This window comes from Panthera leo, chromosome B1 (genome assembly GCF_018350215.1).
Source record: "Panthera leo isolate Ple1 chromosome B1, P.leo_Ple1_pat1.1, whole genome shotgun sequence".
In the NCBI taxonomy this organism is placed as follows: domain Eukaryota; kingdom Metazoa; phylum Chordata; class Mammalia; order Carnivora; family Felidae; genus Panthera; species Panthera leo.
Window position 1 is genome coordinate 121,116,751 of NC_056682.1, and position 21,146 is coordinate 121,137,896.

Sequence of the window (21,146 nt, forward strand, 5' to 3'; positions counted from 1 at the left end):
TTTTTTTTGGACAAAGCAGTTCAGCTCTCTCTAGACCTTTCTCTTACATCTCATATAGTTCTGAACATCCTTTTTATTTTCCAAAATTACTTCTCATGAGGCTATAACTGACAATGTGTTTTTAGATAAGAACAAATTTGCCATCCTACTTTTTGTCTTGACATTTGGGAAGGGTTCTTGGAGTGGTTCATTCTTCTGGTTAAAATTGTACAATATCATGCAGTGGGGCACCACTTTTAAATAATGAAGCAAATTTGAGTTGATTGAGAGGTGAAAGTATATAATTTACTTCTTGTTCTCCTTTACTTTATATATGGATCTTTTTTCTCCTGCTGCGAGCAGAGCAGACACTTCCCAACCAGGCTTTGAGAGCATATTCTGGAAACGTGTCTGTTGCCTACTATTAAATACAAAAATCTGTTGCAATGTTCAGTGTAGGCTCCTTCTTTTTCCAAAGGCTGCATCTGGCCCACAACATGCAGAGTTATTTTTAAATGTGTTAGATTTAATTAACGCACCACAAATGACTCCTTTGATGATGTCCTAATGGAATGTTCGAAATCTTTTTAATTTGGAAAATATACCCTATAAAAGCTAGAGTCTGAAATCGGAAAGTAGACACTATGCCTACTTTCCTGTTCTTGTGTAAACACATAATGGGTCACTTCTGGATGTGTGGTTCAGGCAGTTTGTCCATCTCAAAAGTGGAGGACCTCTGGGGAAAGAGAATCAGAGGAAGAGAAAACGTGCTATTGTTCTAACACCCAGAACTGGCATATACTAGAAACAAAGGGGCTCTAAATCGGCGCCTCTGTCAGTCTTTGCTTGTTTGTTTCTAATTAAAAAGTATGAGTCACAGGTGTTTGAAGAGTGGCCCTAATTTTGCGTTGCAATGGATCAGACAAGATTTCAAATTCTGGTGGTTTTGTGATGCTATACGATGACTTCAGCCAAATTAACTAAATTATACTGTTATTGATGTACTTAGATCCACAAGTCAGTGGTCCTCAAACTTTTTTGAAGAGAAATACCTCATTTACGTGGTAAGATTGCGAACTCCCCTTCCAGTGGGATAATATTTGCACCCGCTAATTGAGGAAACAGAATGCTACTAAATATTAAGCAATTCTTTAAAAGTGGTATTAATCACAATAGAACGTATATCTCTTTTAAAATATTAGCATATATGCGTGGATCATTTTTTTCACAATAGAACCTACATCTATTTTAAAATATTAGCGTATATGCGTGGATCATTTTTTTCAATACACACACACAATATTTAGTGTGAATACAGATTTTTTAAATTTGTATTTTATTTTAATTCCAGTGTAGTTAACATACAATGTTATGTTAGTTTCAGGTGTACAATATAGTGATTCGATACCTCCGTATGTCACCTGGTGCTCACGTGTGAATACAGACCGTGACCCTCGTAGAAACTCCCCAGGTTCCATTGGTGCAGTGTCTACAGCACATTGGCAACCATGGGCCTAAGGACTACAACCGGAAAAACTTCTTTCTTCTACTATATGCACCCAACTCCCAAGTTTTCTTTTCTCTGTCCTTTTCTATCCTTTTTTTCAATCTTTCTGTTCTGCTACCCTAATCTGTTCCTTGAAATAAATGATATAAGGAAATTAGAAAAAGAGAATAATGAAAAAATAATTTAAGAAATCCGGCAAAGTGGTTGTCAACGTTAGGGCATAACTGGGAGAATTAGGTTATGATCTCAGGAGGAGTTTAAGTTCTTTCAGAAAGACTTTCCTAGCTCGAACCTACTGACTGTGTTAGACATGGCCCCGTAAGTAGTTACTCCAGTATTTAGAGGCGGTATAAGTCAGAAACGTAAATTGATCTGACCTAATGATAGAACTCTAAAATGTACCTCATTTCACTGACTTTTTAGTCGGGATAAATTCATGTGTAATCTAGCTGTTGACTGCATCTCTTACCTTTTTATATATATCATTGTTTGATCTGTACAGAAGCCGTATAGGGTAGGTTTCTAAAATATTGACAACTGAAGCTAAAGAGGTTAAGCAATTTTCAGAAAGTTGCACAGCGGGTCGATGGTGGGGCCTGGATTGGGTAACATGGCCCCAGACCCCTATTCCTAGCACTACCCTGCCCCTTGCTTTATAAACTTGTTAAGAGATGATTTTCCTTTATTTAGTGCCTTTCTTGCATTTACAGAAGATACTGAATATATACGTTAGAAAAGAATTTGATGCAAATAAAGTTAAGGGGACAAAATAGTTTTTTGATGTGACAAAGGTAATGAGTGATTTTGTTATCAAAGTGAGACCAAACAATAAGGTATTTACCTTAACACCATTGCTTTACCCCAAAACAAGAAAAGAAACAGTCCTTTTTACAACATTGTCCTAAATCTAAGACAAGTAACAAAGGGAAGAAGACACTTAAAAAGTCATACCTTCAAACACCCTTCATAAATTTTCCGAGTCATTTGATATTACAATAGAAGTTGACTTTCTTACTTTTTTAATTTTTTGGTAAAATTGTTTCACATGAATGTTCTACTCATGGACAAGAGAAGATAAAACTTTGAGCTAAGAGATTTTGTTTTAATTTGATTTATTTAATAATCTCTGATAGATGAGTGATTGGTCAGCCACAAACTGATGAAGTACTACCAATGATCACTGTTTTTTTTTTTTACTTTTAATATTTTACATACCTTAATTAGCTACATTTATTTTTATAACAATTAGCAATAATATAAGAGGAAAATATCGTACATTAAAGTCATTAAACTACTCAAGTATTGGCATAGCAATACTGCAATCACAAAGATGATCTTGTAGTTCTAAAACTCTAGCCAATGTGGAGAGAAAAAACACAAAAGAGGGATTAGAACATTTGGGTTTAAACAAGCTCTAAGACCTTCTAACTCTGCATCCTGACAAGTCACAGTCAGTCACCAGGACCTCCATTTCTTCATCTGTATAATGTAGATAACATTTGTGTCTGTTCAGCTGTTTCACAAAATTGTTGTTAAAATCAATAAATGTAATAGAAAGTAATTATTGTTAGATGAGTTTGTGTCCTTGGAATATCTATCCCTTAAAGTTTTTTTGTCCCTTCAAATAACTCTTTTCAGGGCAAGAAAAGATTATCTTTGACTTTTCAGAAAGTAGAAATAACTCTTTCATTCTTTTATTTGATGCCTTTACAACTAAAAGTATAGTCTCTCAGCTGATAATAAATTAAAAAACATTTTAAAATAGCTAGAGAGTGTTTCTTTACATTTAGAAAAGACAAAAATAAAAGTGGATGAAATGATAAACAAGATATCTCAAATTTAGCCAAATATTATTTTCTAGCTCCAAATGCAATACTGTAGACTATTTTTGGAAATGCATTTGTCACTAATTAAATATAGACATGAGCACACACCCCCACACACATTGCTGAGAAGGAATTGACTACTTTATTTGATCTGGGCTCTATTCCTTCATGTAGTAATTAATTCACCTATAAAAAATATTTCATCTTCTTACACTCGCTCTTCTACATTGAAAAGAAAATTCTGCAACCAAGTATTCCCAACGTCTGTTTCAAAGTTTGTCTTTCACATTTTTCTTGAGTTCTGAGTAGACCAGCACCCTAAAGGGAAATACATTTAGTCCAGGTAACATTATCAAACTGCAAATGAATGCAGTCATTTTTGCCCCTTGAAATACGGAATTCCCTTCTGGGCTCAAATTTCTCCAAGGCAGCACTAATAACCCCATAAATCCATTGTATATAACTGCTGAAGTACAAGCCTTCATTTGGTATGTGGAAGTGCAACTTGTACTTTATTATTTGCCGTCATGGATGTTTCCATTGCAATTTAATCCTAGCGGTAATAACAATTTTATTGTTGACGAGAAGTTGTTCAATGGACGCTTCTTATAGAGAGAAAACTGAGGCCCGGAGAGGAAGAGTGGCTCATACCACGTTGCACAGTTAGCCGGTGGCACAATTGCCAAGTCTGGGTCTTGCTTCCATCTCTCATCATGTCATTTCATGTGTATAAGTCGTGACTCTAAACAAATGTAACCTGCTGGTAGAAAGTGTCCAGTGAGCCTGTCCCTGTTTCTGAAGAAACACTCAGGAGAGCCTATAGTTAAGACCCAAGTGGCTACATCCTAAGTTCAGAGGAAAGCTGGAGGTGCCATTAGAGAGAGAATAGGACTCCACTGTCTTCTAGTATCACTGCCCCTACGTGAAGCCCCGAGAAGGGACAGAGCAGTGCTGTTCCTCGCAGGACTGAGAGGGCACCCAAGTTGGTCTCCTTCCTGAAGTCATGAGATGGGTCCAAGAGTCTTGCTTTTGAAACTTGCTGGTGCCTATAAGAATGTGTGAAGCCTAAGCCTCTTGTTTCCTTGGAAGATGTTTTTTCTGGGCTGCCAAAACCACAGTTCCTCTCCGGCCTCAGAGTACGGCCTGGGGGGGAGGGACCGTGGGATGATTGTCTAAGAGCCGGAGAGTATGGCCAGATTGTTCCTTTTTCCTCCAACTCCCACCCCTATAAATATTAAATCCAACCTTTGCCTTTTCATGCCTCAGGATATCGAAACTCTAGAACAGAATACAAAAAGTCCCCTGATACTAGGGTTCACAATCTCAAATATCTCATTATTATGGAATCTGATTTTGTTGTTAAATCACGGTTATTTTTGTGGAAGGAAGTAACTGTGCCACCCCATCGTTTCCAACCTGACATCTGGGTGAGTGGAGGAAATTTGCCTGTACGCTTCCATCCACTTGTCGGCCAAAACACCTTGAATTCTCAGGTCCATTTTGCCGACATCGCCGTTTTCTGTTGAAGAAACTCACCAAGGCAATGCTGTCTTCCTGTTCTCCCCAGAGGGGCCAGGTGGCTGAGACACCTGTCCACGCTCGGAGCCGGCCAGGCTTGGCGCTCCCTCCCCACCTCACAGATGGCTGGTAACCTGAGGAGATTTCCTCTTTCGGGCACAGCTTTCTGCCACTTATCTGATTTTTTTTTTTTGTCTCCTCTCTGTGAGAGATGAGGGTTTTTTTTTTCTTCTTACTTACCTTCCCAATTCATTCCGCCTAGGAAATTGAAGCATTTTCAAAACTTGTGTGCTTGCTACGATATTTTGTTAGTCTTAATTGAAAATGCAGTGGAAATTTAAAATCCTTTTTTCAAGAGTTGCCACTAGCTCTGATGTTTTCATTGAAAGTGGGATTTTCCTACTTTCTTCTCCCAAGAGATTCTGCTTATAAGTGTCTAATATTATCCCCTCCCAGACCTTCTGTTATATGGCCTCTCTTTTACTTGGCTCCCTTCACTTTCTTCTTCTGGTTGTGTATACTTGCTTTCTTTTCTCCCATGAAATAATTTTTTTCTTTCTTTAATGTCTCAGCTAATTCTTTTTTTTTTTTTAATTTTTTTTAACGTTTATTTATTTTTGAGACAGAGACAGAGCATGAACGGGGGAGGGTCAGAGAGAGAGAGGGAGACACAGAATCTGAAACAGGCTCCAGGCTCTGAGCTGTCAGCACAGAGCCCGACGCGGGGCTTGAACTCATGATCCGCGAGATCATGGCCTCAGCCGAGATCATGGCCTCAGCCGAAATCGGACGCTTAACCGACTGAGCCACCCAGGCGCCCCAAGATAATTCTTTTTGAAATCTCTCCCTCCAAGAAAATGATTCTGATTGTCCCTGACACAAAGAGAAACATCACCTTACTTTGATTTCACTTAACATTGTACAGAAACAGCTATGCGTAGTATTAATTACATAGCACCATTTTATACAGCATCTTAGCATAATCTGATAGTTGGTTCACATATGTATAGCTTGAGTATTCAAATAAACTCTAAGGTCCCCTTGGAAAAACATGTTTTTCTATTTTTGCTTAGCTCTTCATGAAATAGATGCTTAACAAATGTTTATTGCGGTAAACAATTCATTGGCTAGTGAGCTACTCATACATTTAAAATAGGACATTATAAAATTTGGGGTCAGTGCAAACAGAAGAAATTATCAAAGACACATCATCACTGAATAATTGTTATTTTATTTTAATTGATAAAGATTTAACTGTATTTAATTCAGTTGGCAATGAACCAAAATGAATTTTGCTATGTCAAAAGAGAAGGACTACCGTTAGTGTAAGAATGTGTTGATAAGACACTGATAATGGAAAGGAGTTGGTGTCTTGCCTTTCATGAAGGTGCTGAGTTATTTGTGTTTTAGTTTTTTTTTTATGCTTATTTATTTTGAGAGAGAGTGTGTGAGCAGGAGAGGGCACAGAGAGAGGGAGAGAGAGAGAAAGAATCCCAACCAGGCTCTGCCCTCCTAGCACAGAGGCTGATGCGGGGCTTGAACTCACAAACTGTGAGATCATGACGTGATCCAAAATCCAGAGTCAGAAGCTTAACTGACTGAGCAACCCAGGTGCCCCATTTCATGAATTTTGATATTCTATTTTGATAGGAATAGAGAAAGTGGTATTGTATTTTATTTATGCCTTTATTTATTTCATTATATTCATGTGTAAATATATTTTACTTTCATATATCAAATTATAGTGTATTATGTTATATATTTATAGTTTTTCATATACTTCAATATCTATATTTTTTGATGTGTGAGGGAAAATTAAAATTTTCAACTTAAGCTTCAAAAATGATTATTTACTAACAAAGAAGATAATAGGGTATCAGTTGAACAAGGTTGGAATATTAGCAATTACTGGCAAGTTATTATGAAAAATGCCCTCCCGCTATTTACCACACCCCAATTCATGCACTGCCATCCCATGTAAATTTAAGAAGTGAATCCATATTCATTATAAGCTGTGATGCATAGGAGATGATAACTGAACACAAGTGAAAACTGAACAAATGACAGTTACTTTATTTCAATATAAAATGTGTGTAAAGTTTTTAAAAGCTTGAGGAAGTGGGGATGTACAGGAGGGGGTATTGTATGAAAACAACATGAATTAGTGGGAATAACAAATTATATGCTATTGAATATAAAACTATCTACTTTACTTTGAATTCCATAGATGAGTTGATCTAGGTTATGAAATTATTATGTAACAATTGTACTTTGAGGATTATTAGACCATTAAGTAATTAGTATTTTGTATACACTGTAACTATATATATATATATATATATATATATATTTAAATAATCACTCTTTTGTTTCCTTAAAGAGCTTAAAACTTTATTCTGAAATTTTGTTTATGGATAAAACTCGCAAAGTAAATCTTTTCTCCTGTAGTTCAAAGGGAAACTTTGGCATTGTCTCCATCAGAAATGTATTCCATTTAGTAGAATGGGGGGAAAAAAGGTTTTTCTCTGTTACATAATACAGAGTGCTCAACTGGGAATTAAGGGAACTTTTTTAGTAATTATTGCTATGATCTTTTGAAACTATCTTAAACTCATACATTTTCTAAGCTATAAAATGTAGCGTTTCTGTTACAATAGGATATTTTTAGAAGTTCTTTTGAGGACTCAAGTCTTAGAATTCTAAGGTACTGTCATTCAGTGTTTGTGTTCATCTAGAGGAAGTAAGATCTACCTTCTCTAGTAGTGGTTTTCCAGTGGACTTTGCTTATAGACTTGGTAGGGGAAAAGATAACTAGAGAGATACCTGCTCATTATGAGGATGGATGACACTCTAACTTTTATGTTCTTTTTTTTTTTAAGTTTTTATTTATTTCTAAAGCGAGAGAGAGCAAGCAGGGGAGGAGCAGAGAGAGGGAATCCCAAGCAGGCTCCATGCTGTCAATGCAGGGCTTGACGTGGGGCTCAATCCCATGAATCATGAGATCATGACCTGAGCCGAAATCAAGAGTCAGTAGCTTAACTGACTGAACCACCCAGGTACCCCTAAAATTCTAACTTTTAGAGACTACTTGTGAATACTTAGAAACGTAATAACAAAGCACATCTAAGAAGACTGGAGTAGATGAGCAGATCATTTGAAAATAGGAAAAAATATGATACCTGGTTTTCATCTGTAAGCTGAATTTTCCAAGTTCTCATGATTTCTGTAATTAAAATAGTTACTTTTTTAAAAATCCCAATCCTGCTTCATCCTTTAATAGTATGGGAAACTAGTGTCATTGTATCTATTGTATTCTCTCAGTCTAGGGTGGAATCAGGATAAAATGCCATCTGTTTTCCTTATAGCATCCTAAGAACAGCACTATTTGGTTAGACATAAGCGAAGATGCGAAGCACAGGTCTTCTTGTGAAATTTTTCTTTAATTACTTTGGAGATAAAGAAAAATGAAATGCTACCTCATCATGTCTTGTGAAGAGAAAATAGTTCAGAATGAGCCATTATCCTCAATAGTTTATTAGGAGACCAGATCGACCTAAGAGAAATTTATAGAAAATGCTGTAAAAGCATAACTGGTGGTTACTTGCATCGTGGTCAATAAAACCTTCAACAGTGGTACTTAGAATAATTCTTTCCCACCATATAACAGAAGAACGTTTCTATTTGCAGAATTTTCCAACTGAGTAAACCTCTATTTTTATTTTTCAAACATAAATAGCTTCAGTAGATTGGAAATTTCCTTCAGAGCTCTAAGTCTACTTTATGGATGTTCATGGAGGGACACATTTTGTATGTGCATGTATGTAATGTACATGACAAAATGATATTTTTTTAAGAAAAAAAACAGTGAGGTATTTCGTCTGCTTCCTCATCTTAGATACATAAGGGCAAAACATCTGTGCATCTAAGTCACTTCTACCCCTGTAATATCACACCCTGTGAAAGGCAGAGCAGAAGTATGTGGCTTTGCATGGGACCACCTTCCCATGGCAAGATCTGTGGTGGGTAAGAGTAAAGATTCAAGGGGTTCTGGGTTAAAATCGCAACTGTGTTACTTCCCACTGTATAGTGTGGGCAAGTTGCTCATCTTTTTTGAACCTCACTGTCTTCATCTGTAAAGTGCTGATCATACAAGTATGGGCACTACGGTATCTTTTTAGGATTAAAGGAAACAATGCTCACATGGCACCTGGCACACAGAGACACTCAATACTTTCACAGGCTGTTTGTCAGTCTTTGCCAAAGGAGGGCATTCTCTTTGATGGACAGTCTGAAGAACTAATAACAAAGACATGGATGACTGCTACTGGATTAAGAGTTCACTCAGGGAACTCAGTAGCCAAATGGGTTGAAGTATGATAAGGAGGAAAAGCCTCCCAGTACCTCCCAATCTTACCACACAGTGGTTAAGATTTTGCCTGCTTTTAGTTTGCCTCAAGTCATTTTATGGATATGAACTCACTAATCTCACATGATGACTTCAAAAGGTCATGGACATTGGTAAACATAAAAATGGGACTTGCAGATCAGTTCGGTTAGCGCTGTCTCATTCTCTGCCCCATCCACTTCCCCATTGTTTTTCCTACAGTAGAATTTCTATTTGGTCACTTTCCATGGCTCCTTACTTAATAAAGATTCAACTCCCTGGCTTGGTGTTCAAGGTCCTTTATGATCTAGCTGCCAGTATTGTACCAGACAAGGCCAACTATGCTCTTTCAGAGCATACAGCAATCCAACCAGATACAACTGTTTGCAAGGTGCTCAATCACCTCTGACTTCCCCTCCAGACGTTTGTCCATACCCCTTCTTCTAGCTATGTGGAAGTGTTACTTACTCTTCAAGCCCTAGCTCCTATGTCAACTCATTCATAACGGAGTCCTTGCTCATGTCAACATGGTGGTCATCCTTTATCTTATAAACTCTTGCCCAATTTCTTGTCCGGTAGCTTTCAAATTTTTAGCTGGAATCACAGCAGGAAACATATTGTGCACTGACAAATGTTTTATTCAAATACACACACACACACACACACACACACACACGTGCACAAACTTCATAAAACCATACTTACCCTCATTATCTGCAATATCACTCTAATGCTTTTTCCTCTTTCATTTGGCAAAAGCTCTGACTGTAATCTACTAACTAGATTTTAAGTACTCTTTAACTATTTCATAACCTGCAGTTTGAAAAACACTGGTCTACACAACCCATGCAGAATATCCTTGATTATTTATTGTGTGTAGGCATTATGTTCCTTAACAGACTGAGAGCTACTCATGGGTGATACCATGTGGTACAACATAGAGTCTTTTATTAGATCTTATCATGCTTTCCATATTAGTTATGCAGTAACTGTTTATAGAAGCAGAAAATAAAGGCAAGAAGGAAAGGGGGAACGGAGGGAGGGAGGAAAGAAATAGGAAAAAAGTCTCCAGGGATGTTGATTATACTCAGAAATTGAGATTGCTACTATTTAGCAAGTTGACAGGTAGGGATCATTTAAGTTATTTACAGGCGAATTTTCCAGTCAAAGTGGAATGTGCTTCTTTGAATAACTTTCTTCAACTTCAGTTTCAACTTAGAAATGAGTGTTACATCGAAGATTCTGGGATGAAAAGAAAGATAGAACAAAATGACTGACAGAGAAAAGATAACCTCACGCATGCTACATTCCTTCTCCCTACTGGGGGAAGGGGTTGAGACCGAGGGTGTGAAGTGCACCCAGAGGTGAAAAAAGCTTTTGACTTGACTTCTGTAAAGCCTGTGAAAAGGCAGTTCTGTCATTCCTGAATGTGCTGAACAAATCTGTATGTGATGAATACATCAAGCAATTTCTGTGTACTGCCTATAAACAAAGTCAGTGCCAAGTGCTAACACTTCCAAGCACCTCAAGTCTATAAAATGAAACAGGAAGTGTATTCTATCTCATGACACCTGAAATATTGCTCACAACTGTGCAAGATTATTGGTTTTTCCCATATTCAAAGAGGAAAATCTTGGATGAAATTTAAATTTGAGAAGTCAGTGTATTTACTGCAATGACATACCCAATTTGACTGGCGTTGAAACTTGTCTTTGTCACTCGAAGTCCATACTCTTAACTAACATGCTATACTATATATACTCTATACAGACGAAGTAACAGCACAGAAACAATGCCTTCCATGGACGTGAATACTTTGTCCAAGACCTTTATACATTTTTGTTTGCTATTTTCTGATCTTTAACACGACAGTGACTGTATAGAGACAAGACCAACAAATGCAAGATTAAAAGGATTCTATAAATGCTAACAAATTCAATAATATTGTGTAAAACAAATATTTCCATAAATCACTGAGAATTAAGTTCTATATACTTCACTTCGAATAATTAATATTTCAATGAAAATTTACAACTTACTATTAAATATTGACTTCTATTGCCAAAAAGGAATTATTAAAACTAAATATGTAATATACCTAATAATTATCATCTTCATCTTTGTGCCTTTGGTTGTTGCAATTTAGAGAACTAAATCATTTAATAAATAAAAATAAATAATAAAATGTATGGTCTTTCTTTAAAAATTTTTTAAAAATTAAAAATGAAATATATTTGATTCCTTTGGAATGTATATAGAAAAAGAGAGTGGAGGGAATGCTTTATATCAAGAAGAGATGTATGAATACCGATATTTTACTACTTAATAATTCCAGTGTTCTATGATAATATTTAGTAAAACATCCACTGCCCAGAGAAAATCCATTTAATTAGTTCATCTCACAACGTTAGTGAAGTGGGCTTAAAAATATTGTCAGATTTAGTGGTATCTGGGTGGCTCAGTCGGTTAAGCAGCCAACTTTGGCTTAGGTCACGATCTCACAGTTCATGGGTTCAAGCCCCACATCGGGCTCTGTGCTGACAGCTCAGACCCTGGAGCCTGCTTTGGATTCTGTGTCTCCCTTTCTCTCTACCCCTCCCCTGCTCATGCTCTGTCTCTCTCTCTCAAAAATAAATAAACGTTAAAAAAATGTTTTAAATAAAAAAATTGTCAAATTTCAATTTATACATTTATTCCTCCTAAGTGTTTCAGGAATCATTTTGTTTCAGAGCTATAGACTGCTCCTGCCGGCTCTCTTGAAAATTCACGTCCTTGGTGAGAGGCAGGCAGAGTTAGTTAATGAATATTGAACTGAAAGCTGAATTCATTACAATTAGAAAATTAATTTCAAATCCATGCCCTGCTTACTGGGTTAGCAGCCGTATACATACAGTTTACTTTGCTTAAATATACTAGTGTTATTTGGCAAAATAAATTGTAAACTTCAATGCAGCTGCTTTAACATAAGCTATTTGTTTCAGGTGTTAACAACGCAATCACTGGTGTATTACCATCAACTCGTGCAACAGAAATATCTGTATCAACAGCAAGCATAATACCAAATCCCGTTTTGGAATCAACATTGAGAGCATCTCCTAAAGGCAGGATTAGCAATTAGTGAAATTTATTCTAACTGTAACAAATAAAATTAGTAGCATCTACATAATCTGATCACAGAAAAATAATTCGATGTGCTGTATCTATTATTATGAAGGTCTGTGCTTCTTCACTCTTTTGAAACTTACGTGTTATTTTGGGCATACGAAGCCCTGAGATGGCAGTGGGCTTCTTTGATGATATTCCTTTGGATCATTTCCTGTTTGAGAATAATCCTATTGTGAATGTTGCATACACAAAGTTTATTTTTAGAAAATAAAAAAATTACCATTTCCTTAGTCATAAAAATATGTTTCTAAACATTCCAGTTGTCCACTTAAGCAGCACAGTTAACAAGGTAAAACTGTATTAATAACAGATTGATCTGTTAGTTGCATAGGGCTGATGATAGATTTAATTTGTAAGGCTCGATAGCAATGCTATTACTATTTTTTTTAAGTTTATTTATTTACTTTGGGAGTGAGGCGCAGGGAGAGAGAGAGAATTCCAGGCTCCACACTTGCAGCACGGAGCCTGACCTGGTGCTCAAGCCCACGAACTGTGAGATCATGACATGAGTTGAAATCAAGAGTCTGCTGCTTAACCAACTGAGCCACCCATGCGACCCATGTCATCATTATTGTTAATGGACTGAATGACACCTGGGAAGCAGGTGTCATTTATCATTTATCATTTATCATTTATGGGCAGAAACTCCAGTTAGAATGCTAAGGTCAGAGGAAGATCTGAATCACACACCCTAATGAGGAGATGAATGAATTTCTTTCTCACCTCTTTTTCTCACCTCTCTACTTACTCTTCATTTTTCATTCCAAGACAAAATTCAAGTACATGTAGAGGACACGAGGGCTAGTTCACTGGACTTAAAAGGGATGGTGATCCTCAAAGAAAAAGAGTATGATGAATATAGTCCACTATTTCTGAAATGTGCAATTCTAAGATGAAACCAAACCAATTCTTCTAGAACGTCTCTACCAAAGCAGGAGACAGCATTGCACAAAGAAGAAAGCACAGTGGATTTTATCCCCAGAATGTGGTACAACCTTTATTGCCAACCAAGGGAAACTCCAAATGACACAGTCCAAAAAACTAGGGTTCATGAAGCCTGCAGCCAACTCTTGCACAATAGATTTTTTATTTTATTTTTAAAAATTGTTTCAGTCCTATGTTCTCGAAGCTTAAGCAGAGGCATTCTAGAACTTTGACAAAGTGTAAGTATTTGCTGCTTCTCTCTGTCTTTTTCTGTCACTCTTTCTGTGAGTTGTCAGCTGAGTTCTTGACATAAAATTGCACTAATGCGGTAAAAGTGTGTTATTTTTGTAATCAATAACATCCGCCAAAAAGTACCAATAAAGAGAAGGTAGGTGCTGACATTGCATGCGGACTCAAAAGGTTGAAGTTTTACAATTTTTACATGAACTCCTTGGAACTCACGCCTTCCTAGTGAGAGGATTCCTAGCCCATTCCTCAGTGACCTGTGGTGGTTAACAATGTCCAAATAACACAACGACTATGTTAAAAGGCCATGAAAGGTCAGAGGTGAAGGGTTCAGTGAAGGAATTCAGGCAGAATTGTCATTTGTGACCCCAGAAATGCATCTTTCCTTTCAGGCTGGGAAGGGAAACTCTATACCTACTCCTATACTTAGGAGACTATCCTAATAACTTCGTCACTGGAGGATCCTGTAAGGGACCCTGAAGCCCCTTGTCTGAAACAATTCACTTGGTAAAGCACTTGAAATCAGATACACACACACATACACACACGTACATATCTTTCTCTTTATTTCTCTTTTTTTGGACACTTTGATTGCTGTATATTACTCAGTTAACAAAAACTAAACTCTAATCTGTGTTCTTCAAAAGTTCTCCCACATGACCTTTAAATTATTCACATTCAATTGTACAAATTGTAATAGGCCAGTGAAGCTTTTCTTTTTATTACTTTTTATTATAAAAATGTTTAGATGTACCACAAATGAAGAATACTATAATTAATACCCATTTGCCCATCTACCAGAATCAATAATTATCAAGATGTTATCGTATTTGCTTCATTTTTTTCTTTCTCCTCCCTCCCTCCCTTGTTCCCTTCTATCTTCCTTTCTTTCCTTCCTTTTCCTTTTTTTCTTTCTCCCTGTTTATTTGTGTTTTGCTATTATCTAGTGTTTTTAAGGAAATTCAGACTTTTTGCCATTTTCTTCACACACTAAATGTCCATCTCAAAAAATGTGGATGTTTTATTGTAAAACTACAATATCACTATCAAATCCACCAAATTAATAATGCTAATGCCTCAGTTGAATCTAATGTCTATTTAGAGGGGTTATAAAGGTTAAAATCTAGTAACCATGGATATGGCAGTGGGAGAGAGATTAAGGGAAGGAATGAAGTCCATCGTGGAGTCTCTCAAGAAATCAGCTGAGAAGGTGCTGGCGCAGAAGAGAAAAAGAAAGAAAGGCAGGCTATGATGTCTATAATCTACTCTCTAATTTAGTATAAGAAGCAGAAAGTCCAGCATGGTAGTAGGGACCAGTGGAGACATCGGTCAGAGGATGGTCCATTGTGCTTATAGGAAAATGAGGGAACATGGACAAGGAAGACAGATAAAGGAGCTCCTATTTGTCTGGCTTATTTGATCACCACTTTTGTATTAAAAACATGGGTTGGTTGGGCTGTGTGCCAATATATATATTTGGATGGATATATATATATACATATACATATATATGTGTATATATATGTATATACACATATATATGTATACACACACACACACACACACACACACACACACACACACACTGGATATTGCCCATGCTGTTAAAGGTAATGTAATTAATACAAAGATAATGTAAAACTTGTTTCAAATTCTCATATTCTAAGTAGTGTATCAGTATACGTGGCTTCCTGACTTCAGGCTTGGGAGGAGTTTAAATCTGGGGGAGTTTTATACATTGTTTCATCCTCCACAACAACCATAATAATATTGGAAAAGTGTATCTATGATAAAATGATTCTAGTCTACTTTCCTCATGGGCACCATGGGTATTTTAGACATGATAAAAGTATTTACCAAAAAAAAAAAAAAAAAAAAAGCAACATAGAGAAGCTTCTTTTTTTTTTTTTTTTCCTTTTAAGGCCTCCCAAGTCAGATTTTCTTGCTTAAAGGTCAAAAGATACCTGATTTAATAGTGCTTATATCTATCTAACGCATGTAAATTTTCTTTCCCTTGACCATGGCAGAAATTTTACCATTAGAGAAGTGGAATATATGCTAGTGAGATAGGCACTCTTGCAACGACATGGCCACAGTGGCAGAGGTGACGAATAGAGCTTTGCTTGGAGGAGGGCTTGCTTTCAGAGGCTTCCCGAGTTAGAAGGAGGGGACCTGATCTCTTCCTAGATATGTACCAAGTGCACTGCCCATTTTGCTTGAAGGCCAAGTGGCCAGAGTTAGAATCAACATTTGGCAGACATTGAATGCCATCATCATAAAATCAACTTCTAAGATACAAAAATAAACCTGAAATTTTATTCTTAAAACATAACTGTTATTCAGCTTGATTTTTAAAGCACTTAAGAGTCAAACATTCTTTAATTAGCTGAATTAATTTGTCAGCACTAATGTTTCACATTTCTGATACTCAATAGATGTTCAGTTCCAACTGAGGTCAGTAGAGGGGCCAGGTAATTTTGGCCATCTCTTCCGTAAAGCGTGCCAGTTATGGTTACGTTTATGATGTACGTCCTCTCTAGAACCTGACTACCATAAAACTGGAAAGAACAGACTGCATGAAAGACAGTCTTCTAAGCTTTCTTATAATATTGGGGGCAAAAAAAGGTTTGGGTACCATGTTTTTCTCCATATCTTCCTTCTGTTCTCCATTGTCTTTACATTCCTTATTGAGTTTGAAGTGGAAATGACTTACCTGGAATATCTTTGTACAAATTTTTTTGTTGTTTCCTTGTCATGGAATTTTGTGGTGGTCAAACTGACATTTGCTTTTAGTTTATACTCACAAGATATAAAATGCTTATAAATTAGACATTTTCTTTAAACCCTGATGATTTTTACAATAATAAGGATGCATTTATACTTCAGAATTTCAACGTATTTAACACATAAGAAGAATTTTATTATAAGTTATATGTAGATTGCTTATCCATATTTGAAAGTGAATATTCATACATTAACAATAAAGCTAAAATAAATTGTGCTCTGTTTTGCTGTAGATAGAGTTACATTGATTAGTTACAATGATCATGGGCATGATCACAAGATCACTGTTCACACAAGCTCAGGAACACCAGAAATGGATAGCCATTTACCTCTTACTTTTCCAAAGACCAAGGCTGAAACTGAAGCCAAACAGATTTGGGCTGAATGTATGGGCCAAAGCTCAAATTTGTTACACATCTTCCCTCTATCAAACATGAAGTCAGGATAGCTATTAAAAAGGGGGGGGACAAGGTCCTCAGAAACCCAAGAATTATGCACACTTGATACTTTTTCTGTTTATATTCATGATTATTGTTATATGTGTCCTAATTATTTCCTGTAATCTTCCCCATTCTTGAATTTTCAAGCGATATATGAGACATATACCAGTGAAACACAGGAAACAAGGTGACTGTAAAAATTCAAGTCAGCCTCTTATTGGTACCAAGATTCCAAGACTGGTAGGTGATGAAGTGAAAACCAAGGGGCCACACCTGGCTGGAAGGGACACTTCATTTATATCATTACATCTTTACTTTAAGATGGCATTGTGTGAGTGGGCAATGCAAAATCCCAAACCTAGCTTTTAGGAATAATGTTTCTTTTGTTGGTTTCTTCTTTTAAAATATAACCACATATTGGGTGTAGAAGACTTTGAGAAACTCTTAAGTGCTTCACCAATCTCCATGTTATAATTCACAGAATCCACCTGTTACAGCCACTTTCCATTTCCATAATAACCGATGTCCTCTAATAAGTGGTGAGGACAGAAGGGCAGAAGACAAATCCTTCACCCCCTGCTCGGAGGCATGTGTCCATAGTGTTCCTCCAAAGGTCTTAACTTCCTTGTCTTTCCTTAGTATTTTCTGATATACAGCTCCAGCCAGCTTAACCTTGACAACTCTCTTCTGGACGGGTTTTAAAGTGTTAAACTGTCCAGAGCCAAATTTTTCCTCCCCTCCCCCACCAAAACAGTGCGCATTCTGGGATTTTATATATACCAATAGTAAAAATGGAACATTATGTCCTAATCACAAAAGGGTATCCTAACGTGTTTTAAGAAGGGAATGTTGACAGTTATAGGTGTCAAACTGTTAAGTCGTATTCACTACTTAAAGAGGATCTTCATCTTTTTGTTGGTCCCCATGTCCTGTATGAGTAGCACCTTATCTGAAACATTTACTACTTGCCTACCATATGCCAGGAATTAACCTTGATACTACTCAGATTAAAGAGATGACTAAGAGTTAACTACTGCCTTCAAGAATCTAGAAATGGGTCTTGCACCCATTTGACTGGGAACTCAATGAATATTTCATAAACGGACAAATTAATTACAATAGTTTGCAAACTCCTTTATGATTTATGTAATTTGGGAAGTTCCAATGTCATAACTAAATCAACAAAATGAAATGTAATTCTGGGTGGGATGTGAAAGTTCTATTGACTAGGTTATTTTTCTCTTTAGGAAAAACAAAATAATTTTAAAACATTTGTTTTTAATATATATATTTAAAGATACCCAAGTAACTATCTGCAGTGAAAATTTGCTTTAGGGGCCTATCACAGAAAAAATGTGTGTGTGTGTGTGTGTGTGTGTGTGTGTGTGTGCTTTCACTGGGTCATCCAAGTTTTCAGTACTTATATTCCTTATTTCAGACAAAAGGAGATAGAAAGTAGAAAATTAAAGATAGGCAAAGGCTGACCCAGTACCTCTGCAGAGGGATTGTAGTTCACCTCCAGATTTGACTGACTTTTATTTGTTCCTTGGCAGGTGAGATGAAATTGTGATTAATAATAATGTCATCTATCTTATCAAACTAGGAACAACAAAAAAGGAATCCTTAAATTCACCTTTGCTGCCCACACTTTCTTCATTAACTACAACAATTAAAGATGAAGGTAAGTAGTTATCATTTTCAATCACTTTTCTTCCATTAGTATAATTCATATACCATAATAGTCACTCTTTTGAAGTGTACAATTCAATGGTTTTTAGGATACTCACAAGATTCTGCAACCATCACCAGTATCGAATTCTGGAACATTTTTTATCACCCCATAAAGAAACCCTATATCTCTTACCAATCACTTCCCACTTCCCCCTACTCCCACCCTCCCCAGCAACCACTAAACTACTGTCTGTCTCTTTCCCTATTTTAGAAATTTCATATAAATGGAGTCGTATTGTATATGATCTTTCGTGTCTGACTTTCACTTAGCATAATGTTCGTAGGTTCATCCATGCTATAGCATTTATCTGTAGTTCATTCTTTTTTGTGAGTGAATAATATTTTATGGTATGGATATACCACATTTTATTTATTAGTTAATGGACATTTCAGTTGCTTCTACTTTTTGGCTATTATAAATAATGCTGCTATGAATATTCTTATACAAGTTTTTATGACCATATCTTTTCATTTCTCTTGGGGGTATGTATCTTAAAGTGAAATTACCAAGTCACATGGTAACTCTACGTTTTAACTTGTTGAGGAACTGATTTCCCAAGGAGCTCTACAATATGACAATACCACCAGAAATGTATGAAGGCACCAATTCTCCACTTTCTAATCAATACTCGTTGTCGGTCTTTCTCATCATAGCTATTCTAGTGCATGTCATTGTGGTTTTGATTTACATTTCACTAATGACTAGTGACCTTTTTATCTACTTGCCAGCCATTTGTATATCTTCTTTGGGAAAATGTCTATTTAGTTAGTTCTTCCTTATTTTTTAAAAATTGGGTTATTTTTTTATTGTTGAGTTGTAAGCATTTTTTAATATATTTTAAAGACTAGAGCCTTATTGGGTAGATAGTTTACAAATATTTTCTCCTACTCTGCAGGTTGTCTTTTCATTTTCTTGATGTAACTTTTGAAGCACTATAATCTTTAATTTTAAGGAAGGAAAATTTACCTATATTTTTTTCTGTCATGTAGGGAAGGTAAATCTGTACCTCTACCCATTTTAGGTTTTCAGCTGGGACTCTTTAACAAGAAGACAGATTAACAAGATAAAAAACAAGATAAAAAATAAATGTGGACAGCACACATCACATGAGAGGCCTAAAACAAAGAGTAACTCAAAGCAGTTGCTTAGAATTTTGGCTTATATAGCATCTTTAACAAAGAACAACAAGTTCGCAGCTAAATGATTGGACCAAAGAAAGTAGTTTAGGCTTCCAAGGGTGGAAAACTAAGGGAGGGTAAACATACAGAAGGAAATTGATGGACTTTTTTTTTTAAGACTTTTTTTGAGACTTTTTTTTTGAGAGAGAGAGAGAGAGAGAGAGAGAGAGAGAGAGAAAGTGTACACCATGCAAGCATGCTCAATTTGCAGGGGTGGGGGTGGAGAAGGAAAGGGAAAGAGCAAGCACCATGCCCAGAACAGCCAGCAACACAGGGCTCTATCTCTCCACCCTGAGATCATGACCTGAGACAAAATCAAGAGTGACACTTAAGCAACTGAGCCACCCAGACACCCCAGTAAGGTTTATTTGCAGATTCCCTTAGTGCCTTTTCTGGGCTGATAAAAGTCTGTCTCCAGTAAAAGGAAAATATGTATCCTGCCCTTAGCAGAAAAGCTTTTTCTGCATTGGCTGCCTCTTAATTGGCTGCAGTTTAAAATAATTTTTATGCCAAAGAGGCATATTTCAAGGTGACATATTCTGGTTTCCTTCCACCAGTGAGGTCAAATCTAAGAAACCATTGCTCAACTCAAGGTCACAAAGATTTATACCAATCGTCTCTTCTAAGAATTTTATAATGTTAGCTTTTCCATTTAAGTCTTTAATTTCGTATACGGTGTGAGGTAGGTGTCCAGCTTCATTCTTTTGCACACAATTAACCAGTTGTCCTAACACCTTTTGTTGAAAAGACTATTCTTTCCCTATTTGAATTGTCTTGGCACTCTCAATGAAAATCAGTTGGCCATAAATGTATGAGGTTTCTTTCTGGACTCAAATCTGTATCTGTTTCTATGCCAGAATCATACACTTTTGATTCCCATTTGCATTAAGTTTTGAAATCAGAAAATGTGAGTCCTCCAACTTTTTCCTTCTTTTTCAGCATTATTTTCACTATTCTGATTCACTCGAGTTTTCATAGGAAAATTTAGGATTAACTAGTCAATTTCTGCAAAATGTCAGCTGGGATTGTGATGGGGTGGCATCAAATCTTCAGATCAAGTTGCGAAGTATTGCCATTTTAACAATCTTAAATCTTATAATCTACAAATATAGGACAACTTTCTGTTTATTTTAGGCTGTCTTTAATTTTTTTATGATGTTTGTAGTTTTCAACATAGAAGCCTTGCATTTCTTTTGTCAAACTTATTCTTAATATTTTATTCATTTTCATGCTATTGTAAATGGAATCATTTGCTTAATTTTGTTTTTGGATTGTTCATTACTACTGTATAGAAATACAATGTATATTCATATACTGATATTGTATCTTGCCATCTTGCTTAATCCATTTTTTGGTCCTAAATTGTACATGTGTGTATTCCTTTGGATTTTCTATACACAAGATTTTACAAATATAGTTTTACTTCTCCTTTTTCAATCTAGATGCTTTTTATTTTTTTAATT

At 36.2% G+C, this 21,146-nt stretch overlaps 1 protein-coding gene across 2 annotated transcripts in view; it reads left to right on the forward strand.

Moving 5' to 3' along the window:
• The window catches only part of EMCN (endomucin), a 103,100-nt gene that overhangs the window by 25,089 nt on the left and 56,865 nt on the right, over positions 1–21,146 (forward strand). For both annotated transcript variants that reach the window (XM_042935823.1, XM_042935822.1), the window contains exon 2: positions 18,377–18,454. In XM_042935823.1, coding sequence (XP_042791757.1) covers positions 18,377–18,454 — 78 coding nt within the window. The remainder of the gene's footprint in view (positions 1–18,376; positions 18,455–21,146) is intronic.